At 44.0% G+C, this 21,205-nt stretch overlaps 3 protein-coding genes across 4 annotated transcripts in view; 2 read left to right on the top strand and 1 right to left on the bottom strand.

Annotated features, from left to right (window-relative positions):
- The window catches only part of LOC111654436 (uncharacterized), a 23,449-nt gene extending 21,785 nt beyond the window's left edge, over positions 1 to 1,664 (top strand). Inside the window, exons 46-49 of the mRNA XM_087173722.1 lie at positions 10 to 226; positions 412 to 600; positions 717 to 1,000; positions 1,096 to 1,664. Of these exons, the coding sequence (XP_087029848.1) occupies positions 10 to 226; positions 412 to 600; positions 717 to 1,000; positions 1,096 to 1,356 (951 nt within the window). The 3' untranslated portion in view covers positions 1,357 to 1,664. The remainder of the gene's footprint in view (positions 1 to 9; positions 227 to 411; positions 601 to 716; positions 1,001 to 1,095) is intronic.
- A 151-nt stretch (positions 1,665 to 1,815) lies between these two features.
- nyap2b (neuronal tyrosine-phosphorylated phosphoinositide-3-kinase adaptor 2b) lies at positions 1,816 to 21,086 on the bottom strand. 2 transcript variants are annotated; one of them, XM_023405494.2, is made up of 7 exons: positions 20,148 to 21,086; positions 17,476 to 17,677; positions 13,011 to 13,327; positions 9,073 to 10,146; positions 4,837 to 6,156; positions 4,587 to 4,690; positions 1,816 to 4,192 (listed from the first exon to the last, which is right to left on the bottom strand). In XM_023405494.2, the coding sequence occupies exons 2-7, from the start codon at positions 17,652 to 17,654 to the stop codon at positions 3,905 to 3,907; spliced, it is 3,282 nt and encodes a 1,093-aa protein (XP_023261262.1). In that variant the 5' UTR covers positions 17,655 to 17,677; positions 20,148 to 21,086; the 3' UTR covers positions 1,816 to 3,904. The 2 variants fall into 2 exon arrangements, with proteins under 2 accessions (XP_023261262.1, XP_023261261.1); XM_023405493.2 differs by having other exon boundaries at positions 9,073 to 10,149.
- The window catches only part of LOC147819164 (uncharacterized), a 2,433-nt gene continuing 1,914 nt past the window's right edge, over positions 20,687 to 21,205 (top strand). Inside the window, exon 1 of the mRNA XM_087173723.1 lies at positions 20,687 to 20,819. Coding sequence (XP_087029849.1) covers positions 20,687 to 20,819 — 133 coding nt within the window. The remainder of the gene's footprint in view (positions 20,820 to 21,205) is intronic.

The following is a 21,205-nucleotide window of genomic DNA, read 5'->3' on the forward strand; positions in this document are numbered from 1 at the left end:
TTTTTTTTTTTTTTTTTTTTTTTTTTTTTTTTTTTAAATCATCATCAGTTGTCTGTATGCGTCTGTGTGTATATATTTGTTCTTGTTTCTTTGTATCTGTGGGTTCCAGGAGAGAAGGGTTCTATAGGGTCTGTGGGCTTCCCTGGTCTACCAGGTCCTGCTGGTCCTAATGGTCCTGTCGGAGACCCAGGAGAAGCAGGTCAGCGAGGATTTACTGGACCTCAAGGTGAATAACCAGACGCAATCATGGAACAATCCCAGAATTTTTTCTATTTAATCCAGTGGCAGGATGGTAAAAATAAAAGTCACGTGTTGCATACAAGAAACTCCAAAAAAAACTGCTCTTGTGTTAGCTCTTATCCTCCCTCCATGTCACCCACTTGCTACTTGTTCATCCCCTCTATCCTCAAGGTATCCCAGGTGCACCGGGTGATCCAGGTGGGCCAGGCTGTAGGGGGGCACTGAGATCAGGCTTCCTTTTGGTTATTCACAGCCAGTCAGTTAAGGTGCCGCTGTGCCCTGTAGGCAGCAGTCAGCTTTGGGCGGGCTACAGTCTGGCGTACCTGGAGGGACAAGAGAAGGCTCACACACAGGACCTGGGTAAGGGTCTGCATAAAGTGATGCTTTTGTTGATGTCCTGAGTTTTTTTCATAGAAAGAACTTCTTCTTGTTTCTCTTAAACCTTCTCTCTCTTCTTCAACCTGCTCTCTCTGTAGGCCAGGCTGGCTCCTGCCTCCGCGTTTTCTCCACCATGCCTTTCTCCTACTGCAACAAAGCTGCCTGTCACTACTCCAGTCGCAACGACAAATCCTATTGGCTGTCCACCACTGCTCCCATACCCATGATGCCCCTGTTCGGCCAGCACATCAGCCAGCACATCAGCCGCTGCGTTGTTTGTGAGACAGTTTCTCCCGCAGTGGCTTTTCACAGCCAGGATCAGACGGTTCCTGCATGCCCACCTGGCTGGAGGAGTCTGTGGACGGGTTACTCTTTCATTCTGGTGAGCGCGTTTAAAAAGCTTGATTGTGTGGATGAAAAAAAAATGCCATCAGCTCCTCTGAATGTCTTCTTGCTGCTTCTTCCTTTCTCCTTCAGCACACTGGGGCAGGTGATAAAGGGGGCGGCCAGTCTCTGACCTCTTCTGGAAGCTGCCTTAAGGATTTCAGAACTCATCCCTTCATAGAGTGCCAGGGCCCACGAGGCTCCTGCCACTACTTCACCAACCTCTACAGTTTTTGGCTGACTACTGTGAGTCAGACAGAGCAGTTTAACGCCGCGACGCCCGACACCATCAAAGCAGCCGACCAACAGCGACGCAAGGCCAGTCAGTGCCACGTCTGCCTCAGAGAAAAATAAAGGTCTTCTCGTCACTTTTAGTATCAAAACCTGATTCTGATCACCACTCAGGTCTATATTTAGATTATATTTAGTGACAAATGGCAATTTATACCGTTACTTTTATCTGAACGACTTTTCTTTTTTCTTTTTTTTCATAAACTACTGCTTTTGTGTCATTATTTAAATAAGGTGCTATTTCTAAAGAAAAAAATGTTTTAATAGTTGATCATTTTGCTGCTGTACTCTAAGCTTTTGTATTCACCCACTTTTTCAGATGGTGTTCTTCATCCTTTATGAGAAATAGTAAAAATATCCTTCCTTCTTTATTTAAGTTGTGCACCTCAATTAAAATGTTTGTAGAAAAGTTTTGACATTCAGAGTCACCCAGACTTCAGTGACTACTGCAGTTGAAAACACTACAACTTACATGCAAAAATCCCAAAGTAGGACAAAATGAATAAATTCAACAGGATACAGTTTTTCCATAGCAGGTTTCAAGTTCATATTTATTTGTTTCTCTCAACAGAACCCAAGTGACAATCAGTATACAGTACTTTTTTCCTCAAACATTTTTTCCTTTTCTTTTTTATTACGCAAAACAAGAGAACACTCAGTGCAATAGGACAGAGGACTCTGACAGTGTGGTGCTCTCTCTACCTTTTCACAGTGCACGTTTATACACACAAAAAGATTGTACATCATCATTATTACATTTCCAACATCCACCCACCAACATCATGGATAGGGCAAAGTGAATGTCTCAAAACAATCATTTTTAAAGATTCAACTTGCATACAGTGTAGCTTGGCACACACACACAGGCGCACAAACACGCACAGCTCTCTCCCTCACACACACACACACACACACACACATACACACACATGAAGGTACAACACAGAGGGACCTCTGTAGCATTGATTCTCACCAGAGAGGGGGTACTGCACTTGCACGCTGAGGGCTAGCTCATTTGTCAAACCCATACTATTTTGGCAATGTTGACATTGCATTTTAATGTGCAAAGAGAACCAATTTAGATGATGTAAGCAGGAGGCTGAGGTAGAGGGAGAGAGCTGGGGGAGAAGGACGTATGTAACCAGCCTGATTAAATGTGATGGAAGATGATCGGTAGTGCAGTTTTTTTTTTTTTCTTCTTAAACAGAGCCTCAAATATTTGTAGGCCCTTGTGCAACCCCTGTCCTTTTAACTGGGTAGAGCTGTTGCCATGTGATAGGTCCTTGAACGATTTGATCTCTGAACTGGTTGCCAGCCAATTGAATTGGGAATATTATCAGAGACAACCAATCATAGATGACTGTATGTCACACACAGCCAGTCTCCTGAGGCTTTACCTCCCAGCCAACAAATTAAAACTTACATGGCACAGCTCACTACTCCTAACATTTTCAAAAATATATATATATAAGCATAATCTTGAAAGTTATTTCTTAAGCAAGTGCATATGGCTATTATAATCTGCAGTAAAATTAAGAAATGTTCTAAAAGCTCAGGTGTTGATTGTACGGGCTGGTCGTTGGCATCAAGTATTTACACTGTGTCATGGTGCTCGCAGTGTGCATGGCAAAGTAAGGACGCTGGTACTCCCCAGCTATTGCCACCAACCCCATTTCAAATAACCAAACGTCCCCAAGTGCAACCACACCCATATCTCGCTTTTACAGGCTTTGGCTGGTTTTGGAAATTATACTGTTAATAATGCATGTTCTAATTTACTACCTTCCCATCCCACCCTCATAGCGTATCTTAGAATACAACAGAAACATTTCACACCTTCTCTGTCATCTACAACATGCCAGCCAACAGGTTTACCTATAGAACGATTCAACCGATTCAAAAGGCTTTGACGTAGTGACTACACAGCTTCTTACTGTAATATACAAACTGAAGCACACAAAGTTTCCTGTCTCTGTTCTAGGACCAACTGTTGTACATTCTACAACATACTGGACCAGGCATGGAGGGCGCTGGAATCTAAAGCACGTTGACATTGACTCCTCAACTTACAATACAACAGTGAAAATGTAAAGTATATATAGACAGAATTGAATAGCCCATTCACTTTAGTGCTTTGAGCACAAAAAGAGTTGGGCATAAGAAAATTATGCTACTACAGTACAAGTATTGATAGATTATGCTTTCAAATGTAAAATAACCAAAACAAAAATAACTTAAAAACAAACATTAGATTGCATCTACATCTACTATACATAATTTAAGCTGCTTTTTAATCCCCATCTCATTTAAAAAATATCTATTCATCAAATATCTATTCTACTAATTATATTACAAGAATCCAGTCACAGGAAATAGAAAAATATCAAATATCACCAGTGATGATAAGAAAACATGACAACCTGAACAAGCAGAAATATTGCTATGGTAACCACCATTGTCCTTTGACATCAGCAAGTATCCTCCCCCTGATGCTCTTATTGGCCGTCCTGACGCCCCCTGATGTTGCAGGGAGCAATCAGCACAACCCAGAGGAGAGAGGGAGTGGTAATTTGGGGTTGTGTGGCAGGGAGGTGTACGTGTGTTGTCACTGTCAGATGGCTGTGTCCCAGAATACGGTTGTCTGTGTGGGGTAAGGGGGAGGACGGATCTTTTTGGCCCCACTGCTTTTCCCCCAGCTTGGGAGGACAGATGCACTTTCTTGCTTGCACTGACTCCGCTCCTGGTGCCTGTCCTCGTTCCTGTCCGGAGGAGGAGGCCTCTCCAGAGATCGCTGCACGTGTGGATGTTGTCGGGAGCGAATTTCCATGCAGAGGGTGCGTTTCCTCTCGATCTGTTCTAGCATCGTGGTGTCCCCACATATCCATGGCATCTGGGGCATCTGTGAGACAGAGTCAATGCTTTGAGTGTGGTGAACACAGCTTGACTTCAAAGTTAGGTACACTGGTTAAAAACTTGGCTTCAACTCTTAATTACTGTGTTTCTCTACAGCATTAAATATATGTGAAAAAGCATCTTGAGGTATTATTGAGTAAAGGTGATAACAGAAAAACTCCTCTGATCTGCTTCATCAGGACTGTGTAGGTGTGGTTTTATTAGATTCGATTGACTAAATTTTGTTAAAACCTGATTGGTGAACATAAGGACATGACATGACATTTTTCTAATTGAGTCTAACGCCATTCAAACCAGTCAGAAGAGCACCAAAATAGAAAGAAAGAAAAAATTCACAGAAATGTCTCAAGTGAAATTGAGAAACAAACAAGTCTGCATACCTGACTTTGATGTGTCTCTGCTGCTCTCCTTTGTGGAGTTCCCATTGGTGAGGGGTTAACAGGCATAGAAGGTGAGCGGCCATACTTCGGTGCTGCTTTCAGATCTACAAAGAAAAATCATGCTGTTCGTCATATGTAATAAAAATAGTTCAATGCATTTTTTTTTTTCAGCTGGATGCTTTATGATGTAACAGATTCAACAATTTAATGATCAACGTTAGATTTTTTTATTTGAGGTGATAACCCTCACCATTTCCTGTTCCCACAGTCATTGGTGGGCTACCAGATGATCTCCCGTGGTGAGTAGGCGTGGTTGTGGATGAATGCTGCCCTGACATTGTGCTGCCATTCCTCTCTTGTGCTTTTGATTGGTCCATGCTGTAAGTTGCTCGGTTATCTCGTCGGGGCGTGCCATCTGATCGATATCCTCTCTCTTTGTTATCACACCTATACTCCATCGCAGTGGGGCTCTTGGTGTTCTTCACATCATAATGATGCTGCTCCGAGCCATTCAGACTTCTGTCTTTGCTGTCCCGTCTCACCTCGAGGCCAGTTTTGCTGAGATCTTTACTGTCCTGCCTGGGGAGAGGAGGAGGAGGGAGATCTCCATTGTGGCAGCTCCGCTCTCTCCCCTCATGCTTGGATTCAGAGCTGTAGCCAACTCTGTCCTTGCTGTTGCTGCTTCTGGATGTTTCTTGTCGGGGCAGGATCTCAGGTGGCTGGTCAATTCTGCCTTCATGCCTATGTTCCATGTCACTCCTCACTCTCTCTTTGCTATCCTGTCGGGGCAACAAATCAGGACGGTGGTCCTTGCTATCATGCCTATATTCTGCTCCAGTTCTAGCTCTGTCTTTGCTCTCCTGTCGGGGTAAAAGCTCAGGCGGCCTGTCTCTACTTTCATGCTTTGAGTCCACACCGTTCCTAGCTCTCTCTTTGCTATCTTGTCGGGGTAAGAGCTCAGGTGGTTGATCTAGCAGTCTCTCTCTGCTTTCATGTCTAGAGTCTACACCGTTTCTTACCCTCTCCTTGCTGTCTTGTCTTGGTAACAGCTCAGGTGGCTGATCCAGCAGTCTCTCTCTGTCTTTGCTGTCCTGTCTCAGCAGGGACTCCATTCCATGTCCCCCGCTCCTATCTTTGCTGTCCCTCCTCGGCATCAAGTCTCCATTGCTGATCCCTCTGTCCTTGGAGTCTCTTCTTATCAAAGAAATGGGTTCTAAGGAGCTGCAGCCCCTGTCTTTGGAGTCCCGTCTCACAGGGATGGGCTCTACACTGCTGTAGCCCTGGTCCCTGCTATCCCTGCGAACAGGTGGTGCTTCTACACCACTACAAGTACGGTCTTTACTGTTGCGTCTGTGGGGAAGTTGCTCCACATTGCTGCTCCCTCTGTCTTTGTCTCTGTCTTTGTCTCTGTCTTTGTCTCTGTCTCTGTCTTTGTCTCTGTCTTTGTCTCTCCGGTGAGAAGACTCTTTGCTGTGGCGCTCCTTGGAGTCTCGCTTGGACTCCTTGCTGTGACTGTGGCGTTCCTTGCCTTCACGCTTTGACTCACTGTGAGACTTACTTTTGGACTCAGCTGTGAAAGAAGACAACAAAAAAAATTCAGAGGACAAATACTTGACTGATGAAACATCTTCTCTAGCTGATGATGCATTAAAAAATAAAAAATAATAATTTCATTTCATCACAATATGGTAGTAAACAGTTTGAATATAAATGGTCAAAATCTGTTTGAGAAAAAAAAAAATCTGTTTTTCTGTTACATGTTTCTTCACTACCATCAAATATCCTCTAGGTGTCACTCAGTACTCACTGATGCAGCTACAGTAAACCACTGGAGTTAGATGAGTCAATGTGTGGGATCACAGGCATCAAAATTCATCAGAGTTCATGTCATTGCACGCTATTGATAGTGTGTAGTGATACACACCGTCAATGACACACATTATCATTAGGTGTTGTAGTTGTCTGAATTCAATTAAAATATGTAGTTCATATTGTACATTTGTCACTTCAGTTCTCTTTCACCTTCAAAGCTACTCATTAAGTAATCATGATTACTTCTACATCATTTCTAAACCATCAACCTCTTTTGTTACATGATTGTTATGTTTACATTTTTTCAGATTTGCACAACTACGCTGTGCTCTTTCTTAATCATGTATACAGTACATATAATATTCCAACTCGTGTGTAGCAAATGCTAGAAGGGAACTATATGTATGTCACTTGATCAAGTAACAATAAAGACGTTATAGATCATAGCTGCACAAGTGAAAAATGTATGTGCATGATTGGTTTCCACGTAGGCTGTGCCAGGCTCTATATGGTTTCTATATGGGCTTTAACATATAGTACCATACACAAGTATTCCCTGTCATGCCCACATGTGTCATACGTAGCTTTTTAGTGTGTGTGGACGCATGCGTGTGTGTGTATGAGTATGGCGATTAACCGCCTGGTAAGTGGGTCAGGCTAGCTGTTGCTGTCTCTATCGCCTCAGAACGGGAGTGAAAAAAAAGGAAAGAACCTCCATTCATTGTGTTAGGTTTGTGTGCTCATTACACCGTGTGGGCTTGTAGCCAGTCACAGAGCAACACGCACAACCTGTCAGTGCTTCAGCCCCGTGTAACACAGGTGTTAAAAAATAAATAATTTAATAAGACCTGTCAGCACAGCCCACTCTTGAGGTATCGAGAACTGTTGATGAACCATATGGGAGTAGAAAACAAAATACTGTCAAGGGGCTCATTAATGAGATATCACTGGGAATTCCTGGGCACGTGATGCAACACTTGAGTATCTGAAAATCGCTTAATGTAAGTTACTAATTCAACAGATATAATTAAGACAATGCATTGAAATAACAGCACTAAATGGCAAATGTGCACCAACTGACATGTGTATACACCAACTGAAAGACATACTTATCAGTGAAGTCAAAATAGCAAGAAATCAGAAATTGTCTCAGCTTCCACTACCCCCCATCTGCACAGCTGCCCCAGCTCCCTGATTGGCTTAATTATGAGTGGAGTATGTGCTGATTGGACAGAAAAGAGAATCTGAAATCCTCTGATCAGGTGAAGATTTGAGTTCAGAGCCATAGCTCATTGCTCTGTTGAAGACCGGCATGCCCTGAGCTGTGATTGGCTGGATTACCCATGGGGAGGGAATCTGCAAATAAGAAACAGGGATTTCTCCTCCTTCCACTGTTGCTGTGTTGTAGTTGCTAAGAGCGTAGAGTAGGGATGGATGTGTGGACTCTTTGTAGTTCTTTAATGATTTATGTAAAAAATGCATTTGGATAAATGTCCATATAATTTTTTTCTCAATTTTTAAAATCATTTCAGATTGTACAGCTCACCTCTGAAGAGGGACGTGGCCTTGGAGTTATATTTCAACAATGGGGTTAAATTTCAACCTCACTCTACATCATTGGATGCTCTACATTAATTTATAGGTGACCCAAATAATAATGCATGACATGTCTCTACATTAACTATACTATCCTTCGTGCATTTATGAATCACTCTCTTGCTTATTTAAGTTTGGTTAAATGCCTCCAGTCATCATTTTTTATCCATTTACATTAAGCACATTGGATTTCAAAATATTCAACCTTAACTTGGCTATTTTAACACAAAAACAGTGGCTGCATAATGCGTGAGAACGAGAATGTTAATTTGTGACTGACTGATAATGCTGCTGGCACCAAACACCACCATATGAGAGAGACTGTGATCATGAGTGATAAACTGTTTTGACATCTTTTTCTGTAAACTTTTAAGCGATTTGTGCGCCTTGTATTATCGTGAGCACACAATGTTTTCCTTCACAGCTGCATTGATTTTGGCAGTCTCCCGGGTGTGGCATGGCTATCTGTATTTAAACATGATGTTTACATATTTAAAAGTAATGCTGCCTGATGGACTAATGCCATGAGTAGGTTTGAGGGACCTGCTGTCCGTTTTAGTCTCTAATCCCCTCAGATTAAATCATACGATCTCTATCAGACTTGGCTCACGGGGCCTAAATTAAATAGATGGAAGGTTGTAGAGAGCAGCGTAAACATGGTAATGTAAAAGTGATGCGTTCTCTGCAGAGGCTCTTAATTTAGTAGAGTTAAACTTGTTAACCCATAATAGGGATACATTACTCAATCACTAATTAGGAAACTGAAGACTACTTAATTGTCAAAGAATTTAGACTCTGACGCCTTCTACGTCATCTATACACACTTTAGGATGTTATTCCAATTTGCTTTGCAGCTCCTCTCTAGAGCTGGTTGGGTTGCTTTCCTGGTAACTCTCTTAACTATGTCTCTCTAATGACTTGCAGATATAGAGAGTAAAATATTTACAAAGAGACGCAGTTGTAAGCTGTCTACACTCTGGAATCTAAGACATGAATAAGCAAATATGAGGACACACGTCTGTGTCTCTTTGCTTTACTACAAACCAAAATAATAAGACAGATGTGTGAAATGACTCACTCTCTCCAGGCTCTTTAGACTTCCTGCCACTGGTGTTTTTCTTCAGCATGTTCCTTCCTGTGGTGAATAGGTTGGTTAGTTCGTCCAGAGGGCTGGTGGGTGTCCGTGAACGACCTGTTGACACATTCTGCATAGAGCCATGGAGTCGACCCACACCGTCTTGAGGTGGCGAGCCTTTGCCGTGAGGGGTGGCAGAGGCGCTACGCGGCAGACCCCCCGGGAATGGCATTGTAGCGTCGAAGGGAGGAGTGCGCATGAGGCTCAGAGGGGTGAGACAGCGACCCATGCTGACAGGCGATGGGCAAGCAGAGTGGCTGCGCTGATAGGAGGACGAGGAGGAGGATTTGTAGAGGGTACAGGGTAGAGGGGGCGCAGAGGAGCGCCCAGAGACGGTGAGGGTTGGGGTCGCAGTGAGCTCCCTGCGGATGTGTGCAGAGGAGGGTGGCTCGGTGGAGGATGTCGGGGATTTGCTGTAGGACTGGTTCTCCAGCATGGGCAATTTGGTTACATCAAGAGGGGTGAGGGGAGACTCGTCTGAGTTGGGTGAACACTGGGCGGGTGCTGGTGGGAACACCAACAGCGGAGGCCGATGGGTGAGTAAATTGGGAAAGGGTGCAGGAATGTCACAGAGGGGAATGTTTCGAGGCGTGGAGCAGCGACTGAGAGGTTCAGGGTCATAGGGTGCCGGGGTGGGGCATGCAGAGCGGCATCCCACCGGGTCAGTACGGTACTCCATATCATCCAGAGCTGGGTACTTCATTTCCTCATACACAGACTCTCCTGGCTCCTCATCCTCACTCTTCAGGGGTTCTCGTGCTCCGACATCAATCCCGCCCATCTCTATGTAGACGGGTTCATCCTCACAGTCATCTGTAGGGCTCTCGTCACTCTGTGGAGGCGAGGGGTTGCGTTCAGAGGGGGAGGTGACATGGTGGAGGGGTTTGGACGGGCAAACCCCGCTGCCTGCGTGACTCTTGATGTAGGACTCATCAAAGGAAACGCTCAATTGTGTGTTGGGGTTCCTCTTGGGTTTGGGTGGCGGCACCCTCCTACAGTCCTCACTGCATCCTTGAGCTGCTGAAGCATAGAGAGAAAGACAGTCTCAACACAAATCCGCTGGAGAAAATCACTTTCACAAGCATACAGCATATTGTCAGTTTTCTGGCTTATTCACCTGTTGAATAGTTTGTCATTCTGACTGACACTGTGTTCTGGCATGAGACATTTGTGCTGTCACAAAGCAATACAGGATTTAACAAAAAGTGTATTTTAAGAATCATTTATAATTTATCATTAAGTGAATCACTAGCATTAATATAAAGCCTATTGCTGTTCTGTGGGTCAGATACAGGTCAACGTGTATAGCTGAGAGCAATATCTTGAGTCAGATATGTGGGAATAGTTGAGGCATATGCATGTTTCTAGGTCACATATACGGCAGTGGAGCAGTATGTGAGTATAGAATCTGGGTCACACACACTGTGGAGCTTCTTTCTGATAGTGGTGACGTAGCATTGCAGTGTGAATCTCTTTAGATGTGGTGCAGTGAGGTTTCGGTACAGTGTTCACTAGATACTACTGTATAGCACAGTCCTAATGCTAGTTTATACACAGTAGACGGTGCTCTATACTACTGAGTTGCTCATAGTGTAATTCTAGGTCAGACATTGGGATGTTTGGATAAGAGTGTCCCTTTCTCTGATAGGCTGATAGGCAGGGGGAGATAAGTGTAGTTAAGAGCCAGACCATGTCTGAAATCTTCAAACTGCAGATTTTACACCTTTAATAATTCAGATGCCAGATGGCCCAGACACACGCACACTTCCCCTAACTTTATGACTCACCGCCATCCTTACATCCACGCATGCGCGGATGCGCACACACGCACACACACACACACACACACACACACACACACTGCACATGCCTACACATTCGGCGAGGGAAATTAGGACAAGCACGTACACATTTTATATCACAGTCTCACAACCTATGAAGTTGTTCCAGAAAACGGGAATCTAACTGTGTAGGTGTTTGCCTTCCACGTTTTCTGTCACGTCTGAGTGTGTGGCTTTGAAGACTATGTTGCTGAAAATTTGATGGACGGGGATGGACAGATAGATTTGAGTCTTTCTATAAGTGGAGCAAATATGTAAAGGAAAAAACAATGAATTCAAAGTCAAGAACATGTCATGTTGTTTTGCGCTAGTATTTTGCATGCCATGCATTTACCCAGGCTGATGCTGATGTCAGTGATGCTAATTTGAACAGACTATGAAACGGGCCTCTTGTTTCCACATTTTCTTTTCATTACCACTAATTAATAGGGTGTTAATAGAAGATGTGGTTCAACCCAGATGTGTTCCCGGTATGTGTTTAATTGGACTGATATGATACTCACATTCTTGTGTACTCTCTCTTCCTTTCTTTGTGTGCATATGTGCATGCATGTGTGTATGCGCATTCAGTAATGTGCACACAATAGTGCACCTATGCCTCTTTTCCATAATTGCCAAATACATTACTACACTAACAGGTTTGCATGGTGGATCCTGAGAACAGTTTCAGCCCTGATGATGAATCCACCTCTCCAAACATCTCTTACTCCCTGTCCCTTCTCCTCTCCTCTCTCTATTGCTCCCTCTTCTCCCCCTCCCCCTGTAGCGGATGTGTTTACCCGCAACCCCCTCTCCCTCCCTCTCCTCCTGGGGAAAACGAATCTAGGTCAATCGCTCCTCCTGAATGAATTCTACTTTGACAAGCTCCTCCCCTTCCCGCTACAGCGCCAGCTACAGAGCACGCAACCCTCCCCTCAGCCAGGGACACCCCCACACTCTCGCTCTGATTGGCTCCGAAGCCTCAGACTTCAGCACCTCTGGAGCCCCATTGGCCCGAGCTGTGCAGTGATGCTGTCATTGGCTGGGCTGCAGGGGGTCTTGTTTCTGTGGGATGGTTGCCGTGGTGCCCAGGAAGATCTGTGTGCACACAGAGAGATCCCCACCAATCTGAGCCAGGCTGGGCGACTCCCTCAACATCACGTTGGCAGCGAAGCATCCAAACTGAAATGGAGTCAAAGCTTCCTGCAACCTCTAAATCTCTCTGCTCTCACAGCCACCTGCCACATAGACTTTTATTATAATATCTGTTTAATTTGGCAGTGCTTGTTACTTTATGGTCAGCACAACATGTGCTGTGATGTTTTTTTTTCTCAGAAGGAAGTGCACGTTTTGCATTTGCTCCAGCAGTTGTTGTATCTGTGGCTTGTTAAGGGAAACATTCCTTTAGCTCAGTTAATTCTTCTATGATCCATCAAAGCTTTTCATACACTGAGTTGATTTACTATTATTATGCCCAGTTTTTCATCCATGGCCAAGCGAGCATATTGTGTTGTTTTGCTTCAGAAACCTGACCGACATTGCTGCAGGGTGCATCTTCTGGATCTTGATCAATGCATCTCTAAATGTTGGCCATGCCAGTTTAAATTGGGACAGATATTGTTTGGCCTTTATCGGTAATTTGCCTTGTAGAAATATATAAGTCGGTTTTAAACAAGATTATAGAAACGGTCTTCTACTTTCTTTATGTGCAATGAGAACAGCTTTGACAACTAACTGTGTTCCATAGCCAGCACAGTCCTCTGATCCATGGAGCTTCAACTTAATACACAGAAGTAGTCACTATATCATATCGGAATATTGCTCTTGGCAGTAGAAACTGGCGCGTTAGTGCAATCATAATGATATAACCATGGAATAACCCCACTGTACTTATAGCTCATCATTATTTCTAAATCAATAAGCCACTATGGTACTTAATTGAAGTATGCAGTGAATAGCTAGATGTCATGTCATTGCAGGAGAAACAGTGTTGAGGAGGGCACTGCAGAGAGCAGCTATATATAGCGTAGCAGTTTGGTGTGAAGTGCCACCACCACTCACCGTCACATCTCTCCCCACGGCAGGTGGACATTGGACTGTGGTCCACCGCCTCAGACGACATGCTAAGCTTGGTGGCCGGGTCCCTCCTGGGCTTGGGCGGGGGCTGCTTCCTTGAGGTCGGGCTTCCCACTTCCTCCTCTCCTCCACCACCACTGTTCCCACCACCGACGGAGTGGAGGGACTGGGAGCGTATGGAGAAGCCCTGCCCACAGGCAAGGGCATGCGGGTGGGGCATGGGCATGTGTTCCTGGGGGTCCGGCATAGTAATAGAGCCCATACGTAAGTGTTTGCCTTCAGTTGCTATGTCTTCGCCCGTCCTAAAACAGAAGAGAGGAGAGGGAGAGAAGGTACAGAGGAAGATAAAAGCAGGATATTTGATGCAAGAAGAACAAGACATTTTAAAATGTACTGATATATATTACTTTTCTTTTCAGAAGCATGAAGTTTTTCCAGGAGGCAGCAAAAATAGCACATACCCTGAAACACAGAGTCATCATGCCACTCTCCATTTATGTGAAGAATACGTGTGTGTTCATGTACATTTCCTTCTGTGCAAGGGGCTCAAATGATTAGAGCGCTAAGTTACCAATAACAGACGTGTTAGTTCAATTGAAAACAGGGTCTCTTTCAGGGCAGGGCATCGATTTGAGTTTAACCCTGGATATGGCCGACGCTGCTCACACAACCACACACTGAATGACACCATGGAAGTCCCCCAGCCTGTACACAATCAATCCCTATAAATGGATGATTGGCCTGAATGGAGCGTTAATGATGTCTGAGTGTAGTGTGTGGTAATGGGGGAAAGGAGGTCTGTATGTGTGTGTGTGTCAAGTGTGTGTGTGTCAAGTGTGTGTGTGTGTGTGTGTGTGTGTGTTGCAGAGTAAATGAGCTCAAGATCTGACAGTGCTTAGGGAAATAGTTTGTACAAAAGACATGATAAATTTGCAATGTATGCACGCTTGATCTCTGCAGTTTATTTATTTATTTATTCTCATATCAGAGACACAATTAAGCTAATGTCAGAGATTTGAATGTTTAAACAAATGGAAGAATTTGCATGTGTGGTTTCACAAATCTCTATCTCGCGTGAGTGTGTGCACATTTGCGTGTGTGTGTATATGTATGTTTCTGTGTGTGTGTGACCCCTCAGTGTGGGACTTTGCTGACTCTGACTCCCTCCCGGCCAGCTGCTGAACAGAAGGTGCTTGGTGGGGTGGGTTCATTGGTCAGGGGCTTAACTTTGCCTAGCAACAGGGTACCCATAGAGACCAGACACAAAACCAGCTGCCGCCACACAACAATAATAAAGTGCACGTGCACATCATGACCACATTACGTCTTGTTTACAGATGACAGAGGTTCTACAAGAGAAAGGTACCTGCAGCTACCTGTAGAGCCACATTGCTAATGTAATTTGAATAAAGTTAGGATAAACGTAAACATCAAATCACATGCTTAGTTGCGATATAACACTAATAACAATATTAATCATCCATGTTTGGGGTGAAACGTCTTTGAAAAAAGAAAGAATGATCTACAACACTCAGCCACAGGTGTCAGCAGCACATCCTTCTCATATGTTTTGGGTGTGCATCTGCTGTGACTGTGTGCATGCACACCCATACACATGGGTTGTGAGTATGGGTGGGTGGGTGTGACTGGAGTAGTGGTGACTGGGTTATTTATAGGATATTTGCCCAGTGATTGGCTAGAGGACAGACCACAGGTGCACTTGGACCAGTTGGAGTTGACTTGTCGTCGGGCAGCTCTGGGTCTCTAACTGTGACACCATGTGACGAGAAAGAAAAAGAGAAAAAAAAATCACAGAAACAAGGAAAACACTGAAGTAAATCTGGAGAAAAAAAGAGATGGAAAAAGATGTCTTTGAATGCGTGCATGTCTGCACAAAAGGCCAAGAAAGACTTAACGCAGCCGTTTGGAATTTGCATGCATATGTAAATATACATAAATGTAAGTGAGTGTGTGGTTTTTTGTGTGTGTGGTGTGTGCGAGTGTTCATGAATACACTTGCATGTTTAAGTAAATTTTGGGCATCTGTGCGAGTGTGTGTGTGTGTGTGTGTGTGTGTGTGCGTGTGTGTGTGTGTGTGTGTGTGTGTGTGTGTGTATAACTTCTTCAAATGAAATACAATAAGAGAAACCCAGAGTGAGATAGCAGTAGGCAGGAAGGCCCGCCTCACTCAAACCTAACGCACCAATCTGATTGGCCTATGGCTGTTCCAGCTGTCACCAGGCAGAACACATCTCCTGCAACTGAGCTCACACTTAATCTCTCTCTCTCTAACAGGTTTTTTTTCCTTCTCCCCCCCACTCTTAAATACAATTGCTATAACAAGCTCTTCCTCCCTCACACAGTCACACGACGACACCATTTGTTCTTTCCTAACCTTTCTCACACACTAATATATTCTATTTTCCTGTTGTTCATGATCATGCATGCAAATATACACAAGTAGGCATGTGTTTCTTGACGCACATGCAAATGCAAGCATGCACACATGAATCCTCACTGTCTGTCTCACTGTCAGTCAGTTACTGTAAAAATGGGTCGTCTCATTGACCTACTTATAGGCCTCATGAAAAATCCAGTTATTTTTTAAGACTCTTCCTCAAGTGACTGTGTATTAATATTTTAGCTTTGGCAACAGCTGAAAGCCAGTGGAAGGATAGCAGGACAGTTGATGCCACTTTCCTCAGGCGTCGCCCTCTCCCATTCACCAAGTTGCTGTATAAGACTGCATCAGAATGCTAATATCAGAAGAACCAGAGAAATATTGCCAGCAAGTTATAAAAGAGTCCAGGATGGATTTCTGAGTGTTTTTGTAACTTAGATTTCTTTCTGATGTCTGAGGTATAAATTTAAACTCTAAGTCGGCTTTGTTCATGCAAGTGGTATACAGTACAAAAACAGACAATCACAGTGGCAGCAAAGAGGCAGCTCCTTTTAAATCGCGTGACCCTTTGACAGAAACGTGACAGGGTTCAAAGTGTTCCTGAATAAATCAGTTAAGAAGAAGCACATCTGGTCACGTATAAATGCTCAGCCCCCGAAACCACATCAATGTAATCATCTGATGCACAGCTAAAACTCCCAACAGCTGCTAAAATACCTTGTACCATGTCAGGCAGACTGACAAATGAACACACGATAGCACTGGACCACATTTCCCTAAGCCTTTCAACAAACTGATGTTTGTTTAGCCTGCTGCATCATTAGATCACTTGTTTGACCATCAAAGTGAATAACTAGTATTTCTTTAAAAGCTGATTTGCTGTTCTTTTAAATAATATGCATCCACTTGATTGATATTATTTATATAAATACCTCAGCATACTAATGCTACTTATGAGAACTACAATGTTAAATCAAAACCATGTTTCATATCTCTTGACATGTAAAGATTATACATTTTTTCAGATATGTCATCGGTCACGTCACAGAAACAACCACTAAAGCAGATTTATCAGTTATGTACATTGCTCTTGAAGCAAAGTTCAAATTGATGTTTAGCTTCTGAAAAACATAAAATAAATAAATAAATCCAAAAATTAGCCGATAGTGTTTCTGCTCTCCATTTTTTGGGGGAACAAAGTCCATAACGTTGCATCCAACACATTTCAAACCCTTTTGCATTGTCCTGTTATCATCCACAATGACTGGGTGACTCAGTGCTCACTATTCTACCCCACAACACAAGCACGCCGTATCCACGTGCTAGTCACGTTGTGAGTGCATGCCTCTTATTCGCTCAAGTTTCGGGATGCCACACAGTGGTGTTGCTGCGCGCAGTGGCTGTAACTCCTGTAACTGCTCGCTCATCACAACATACAAAACAGAATGCAGCGGCGCATGTGACTAATCTCTGATGATCTCGATTGGAAAAAAAATACATTTTCTTAAACTTTTCCTGACAATGATGCAACTTTCTACACAGCTGTAAAGTTTTCTTCCAACGTGTACTTGAGTACAGCATAACAAGATGTCTAATTTCCACCCTCACATCCTAACACACTTTTCTGTCACAGCCAATCCCCCTCCTTTTTAATTTTAAAAGCTCTCCATCTCAAAAATGGAGCAGCGATGACCTCCATGCAAGGACAAGTCCCAAATAAGTCTAAAAGTGAAAAATTAATTATCCTCTAAAGATCGTGGGGTGCACCAGTACACACTGGAAAAACTCCAAAATATGGCAACCAGCCATTGCCACAGGGACCCTCTGGCCACTTGTCCTAGTTCCTTACAACTTCTCCCTGAAATGAACCCAGTGACATCCTTGCATTTACAGAGCAGAATCCCATCATGTTCTGTAGTGAGACTTGTGAATGTACTTCATAAATCTACCAGTATTCTGCCTATCCAAACCAGATTAATATGTTTTATATAGAATATTTCTCTTCACAATCTTTGTCAAGGAGTCTGTTTTCTTTGCTTTTCTCCTTACCTCCTTATGGCTTCCTCCTGTTTTCTCTTCTTCTCGTTTTTTTCCTGCAGGAATGCCCTATTTCTCTCATTCCTGGCGTGGTCAAAGTTCTGAGCTACCAGGCCGTTGTAGGCTCTCAGCCCATTGTCCTCAACATACTGGAAAAAACGGAGAGTTTCCTCCTCTTTGGAGCTCATCATTCTTCAAGCGTTTCCACAGCATTCTGATGAGAAAATATAGGAGATGTTAGTCATAATTATTTCCCCAATGAGTCACAAAAGACTACTAATGATGTGGACCACCACAGCATCATATATGGGTATGTTCTGAATGCAAAGCAAGCATGAATATGTGTCAGTAATTATTCTTTCAACCTTCATTTTTCAAGGTCAGCCTTGGTGAGAGGAAAACCGATGGAGCAAGATTGCATTAACGCTACAGTAATGTTACACATTGAGTTTGTGTGTTGTTCCTCTTGTTATTAATGTTTCTAACTGTTGCTGTGGAGTTCGTGGGCCTATGGAAGGTGCATGTTGGTGGTGAGACTTGCATCATGCCTGCGTCTGCAAGAGTAGCCATTTTCCCTGGAGGGTCGCAACATCTTTCTCCATCGTTCACTGTGCACAAACACATACACGAAAGCTCACGTGCACATGTAAATATGCAAAGAGTCAAGGCACTCACTACTTAGCTACAGTTACTCATAACCTTCAGTGTCAGTGCTTCAGTTTCCTTTTTTTGGAGCCGTAGTGGCTGCTCATTTTCTCAGTTGTGTTTGTACATTTTCTGGCTGAAATTACTGGCTTTAAATAAGAGTGTCTGAATAAAACTAGAAAAAGGGGCTTTCATCTTCTGCAGTTGTAATACGTGTTGGGCTCAGATGTGAAAATATAGCACTCCTGGGACAAACCGCACAGATGAAATGAACCAATCTTACTAGACTGCGATGCATGGTTTTGCATATGCAGACATCATCATCATCATCTTATGTCTTAGATCTAAAAATAATCTCCTCGTGAGTTTTAGTGTTCCTTGCTGCCCTTGGTTCTGTAAAAAGACTCTTACAGACAACATCACTGTCATAAGAAAGAGCATGGATGCTGCTGTGAGGAAAAGCCTCTTCAATGAAACATCCACATTAGTGCAATCATTCTGTGATTCACTCCTTCTAAATGGGAATCAGTTTAAAATAGCAGTCTTTGCAGCTACTTAAGATGCAAACCTAGCACAGAGCAGTTACTGATGTTATTCAGTCTGCATACGTGTATAGCATGCACTTGAAAACCTGTGCAACTGCATGCAACATAGTATATACCATGTGCAACGCCGGGTGTGACTTTGGATAGGGCAGTGATGGGAGAGAAGAAGACAGTGAATGCTTTTATGTAGGTCAATGTTTTCAGATCAGCCTAAGACTCATGCTTGTTTACGTGTGAGAGAAGCACTGAGTGTGAGTGTGCATAGGGAGGGGGAGGGGGCTTGTGATAACTGTATGTATGTTTGTGTGTGCATGTGTGTGTAGGCAGGCAAGGGCAGCGAGGGGAGGGCTTGGAGGGCAGCCAGATGGAGATTGCAGGGCAAGAGAGAGCGGCCATTGTCTGGCCATCCTCAGCATCCCTCTACCTCATGTCTGTCTATCAATAAGTCCAGCATGGGGCCTAGGTCAATGGGTTTATCTGCCAGTTCCACTCCCTACAACGCATCCTCAACACACCTTAGCATAGGTTTCTACAAGCATGAGGAAGGGACTGATAAGAGTCGACAGACAGAATCACCGTCTCAGTGAAGAGCTCAAACTAGGGCACAGAATCCTGGTGTCAAGTGGTGTCAAGATTTTTTTCCCCCCTGATTATCAGGTCTTATCACCGATGCACAGCCACAGTCAGAGATCTGAAGCTGTACAAAGAAAATAAATCTTGGTTTCTGAAGAGAATCGCGGTGCACCGGTTAGATGTGTTAGGGTGGCAGCAAAGGGAAGGCACAGTTCAAACAGTGTTTGAACGGAATTAAGCTTGCCTGCCTAATCCCCGTAAGCCTGCAGCAGCACTCTGCACTGGCATCAGCTTGTTTATCACACTGTTTTTACTAACCAAGCCTTTCACATTGGATTGTCCTTCCGTAACTCATCAATGTAAACTGCTTTTATTATTTATTCATCTCTATAAAACCTGCCAATTCGGTAACCCATTTTTTCCCCCGACAAATCTTCCTTCTTATTGCTCTTTCCCTTCACTTGATGCATTTTCTCTTTTTATCTGTCTCATCTCCTCTGCCTCTCTTTGCTCCAGTTGACATGGGCTGCAACAGTTGGGACACAGAGGTGGACTTTGCTTTAAAAGTAAATGAAAGTGACACACTATTTCTGTTTCCAGGCAACCATGTCCCACACGAAGGGCAGCATGGATATTCTAGAGACACAATGTCAAAAAGATTGCAAGGCCAATAATGACAACACGCGTGGGCACTCGTGCATGCACACACAATCAGTGCAGTGCAACGGACCAAGTAAAGCTTAACCTGTAAACCCAGGCACACACAGGTGCAACACTTGGCAGCTCTGCTTTTGTGATTTTTATATGGACCTGAGTAGAGAAAAAAAAACTTTTGCATACATTATGATGTGTATATCATTGGCTTTTGCTGGCATTTTTTTTGTGGGTTTGTGGGTCAATGTTGTGCATAAGCATACTTACAATGGGGCTGTGTCCCTGCTGGTTTGTGGACCAACGTGTCTTCTGTCTTCTCCTGATGAGTCCAGTGCACGCTAGGGAACTCTGACCTATGCTGGAGCACCAGTGCACTATTCCACTTAAATCCACATAGACATCCATCCATTGTACGGTCCAACTGACTGGCTTTCTAGAAGGAGTCCCTGTGACCCAGGATGAGGCTGGTGCTAGAGGGGAGCTGGGCCATTGGGTGCCCAGCCCAATGCTCCCTCCCCTGGGCAGAAAAGGGAGATGTGACCCCTCCAGTCCAGATGTTGTCAAACTCCAAACAAGGTGCCAGCTTCACTGCTCCACACATCTGCACATTCTAGAGACAGAAGGAAGACGCAGCGTAGCAACAGACCGCACCCGCAACCGCAAGCATGACACAAATGCACACTAACACACTCACACGTTCTTACATCAAACTACCCTTGCAGGTGCAGACCAAACACTTGCAGTCTTTCTAAAGCTTCTTTCCCAGAATGTCTTTCCTTCTGCTTTAATATGTCCGAATGCACAAAATGTCTCAGAGTGTCGCACAGGTGAAAGGAATCCACATTCACAGTGCCCTGAAGGTTGAGACCAAGGTAGAGCAGAGTGTGTTTCCTGGTGTGGCATTCCCTGCCGGCTCCCTCTGCCTGCTCAGCCACACAGGTCGGTATAGTCAGTCTGTGCTTAAGCAGATGACACCGGGCTTCCCAACTATAGATCACAACAAGAAGAACACGCCCACTGCCTGCTGTAGTCGCCTTCCACTACAGCGTCATCCTCTCACCCTCTCTCTGCTTCCTATTCCTGGACTGCTATTTCTCTTGCTGCATGCTTCTCAACTCATCCTCATTCACACTCATACCCCAGTCTCTCTCTCTCCAATAAGTCATTTTATGTTTTTGTCTCGTGTGTCTGCTCTGCCTTCCCTTCGCGGCTGCACTGTAACTGGAACCCAAATGTGTTTTTCTGCTTTCAGCACCACGGAGAGCTCTTTCTGTCAGAGGGTGAAGGGGGTGGAGGGGGGTGTTGAGTGGGTGGGCACACTCAGA

This window comes from Seriola lalandi, unplaced genomic scaffold (assembly GCF_002814215.2).
Source record: "Seriola lalandi dorsalis isolate HSWRI2012SDOR001 ecotype SW California unplaced genomic scaffold, Sedor1 jcf7180002054277, whole genome shotgun sequence".
Classification (NCBI taxonomy): Eukaryota; Metazoa; Chordata; class Actinopteri; order Carangiformes; family Carangidae; genus Seriola; species Seriola lalandi.

Coding starts and splice junctions, on each gene's coding strand:
- nyap2b (XM_023405493.2), bottom strand. CDS start 17,654: ATGATGAGCTCCAAAGAGGAGGAAACTCTCCGTTTTTTCCAGTATGTT. Junction 13,328..17,475: donor CAGGAGGAAGCCATAAGGAG/GTAAGGAGAAAA, acceptor CTTCTGTTTTAG/GACGGGCGAAGACATAGCAA. Junction 10,150..13,010: donor CCGTGGGGAGAGATGTGACG/GTGAGTGGTGGT, acceptor TCTATGCTTCAG/CAGCTCAAGGATGCAGTGAG.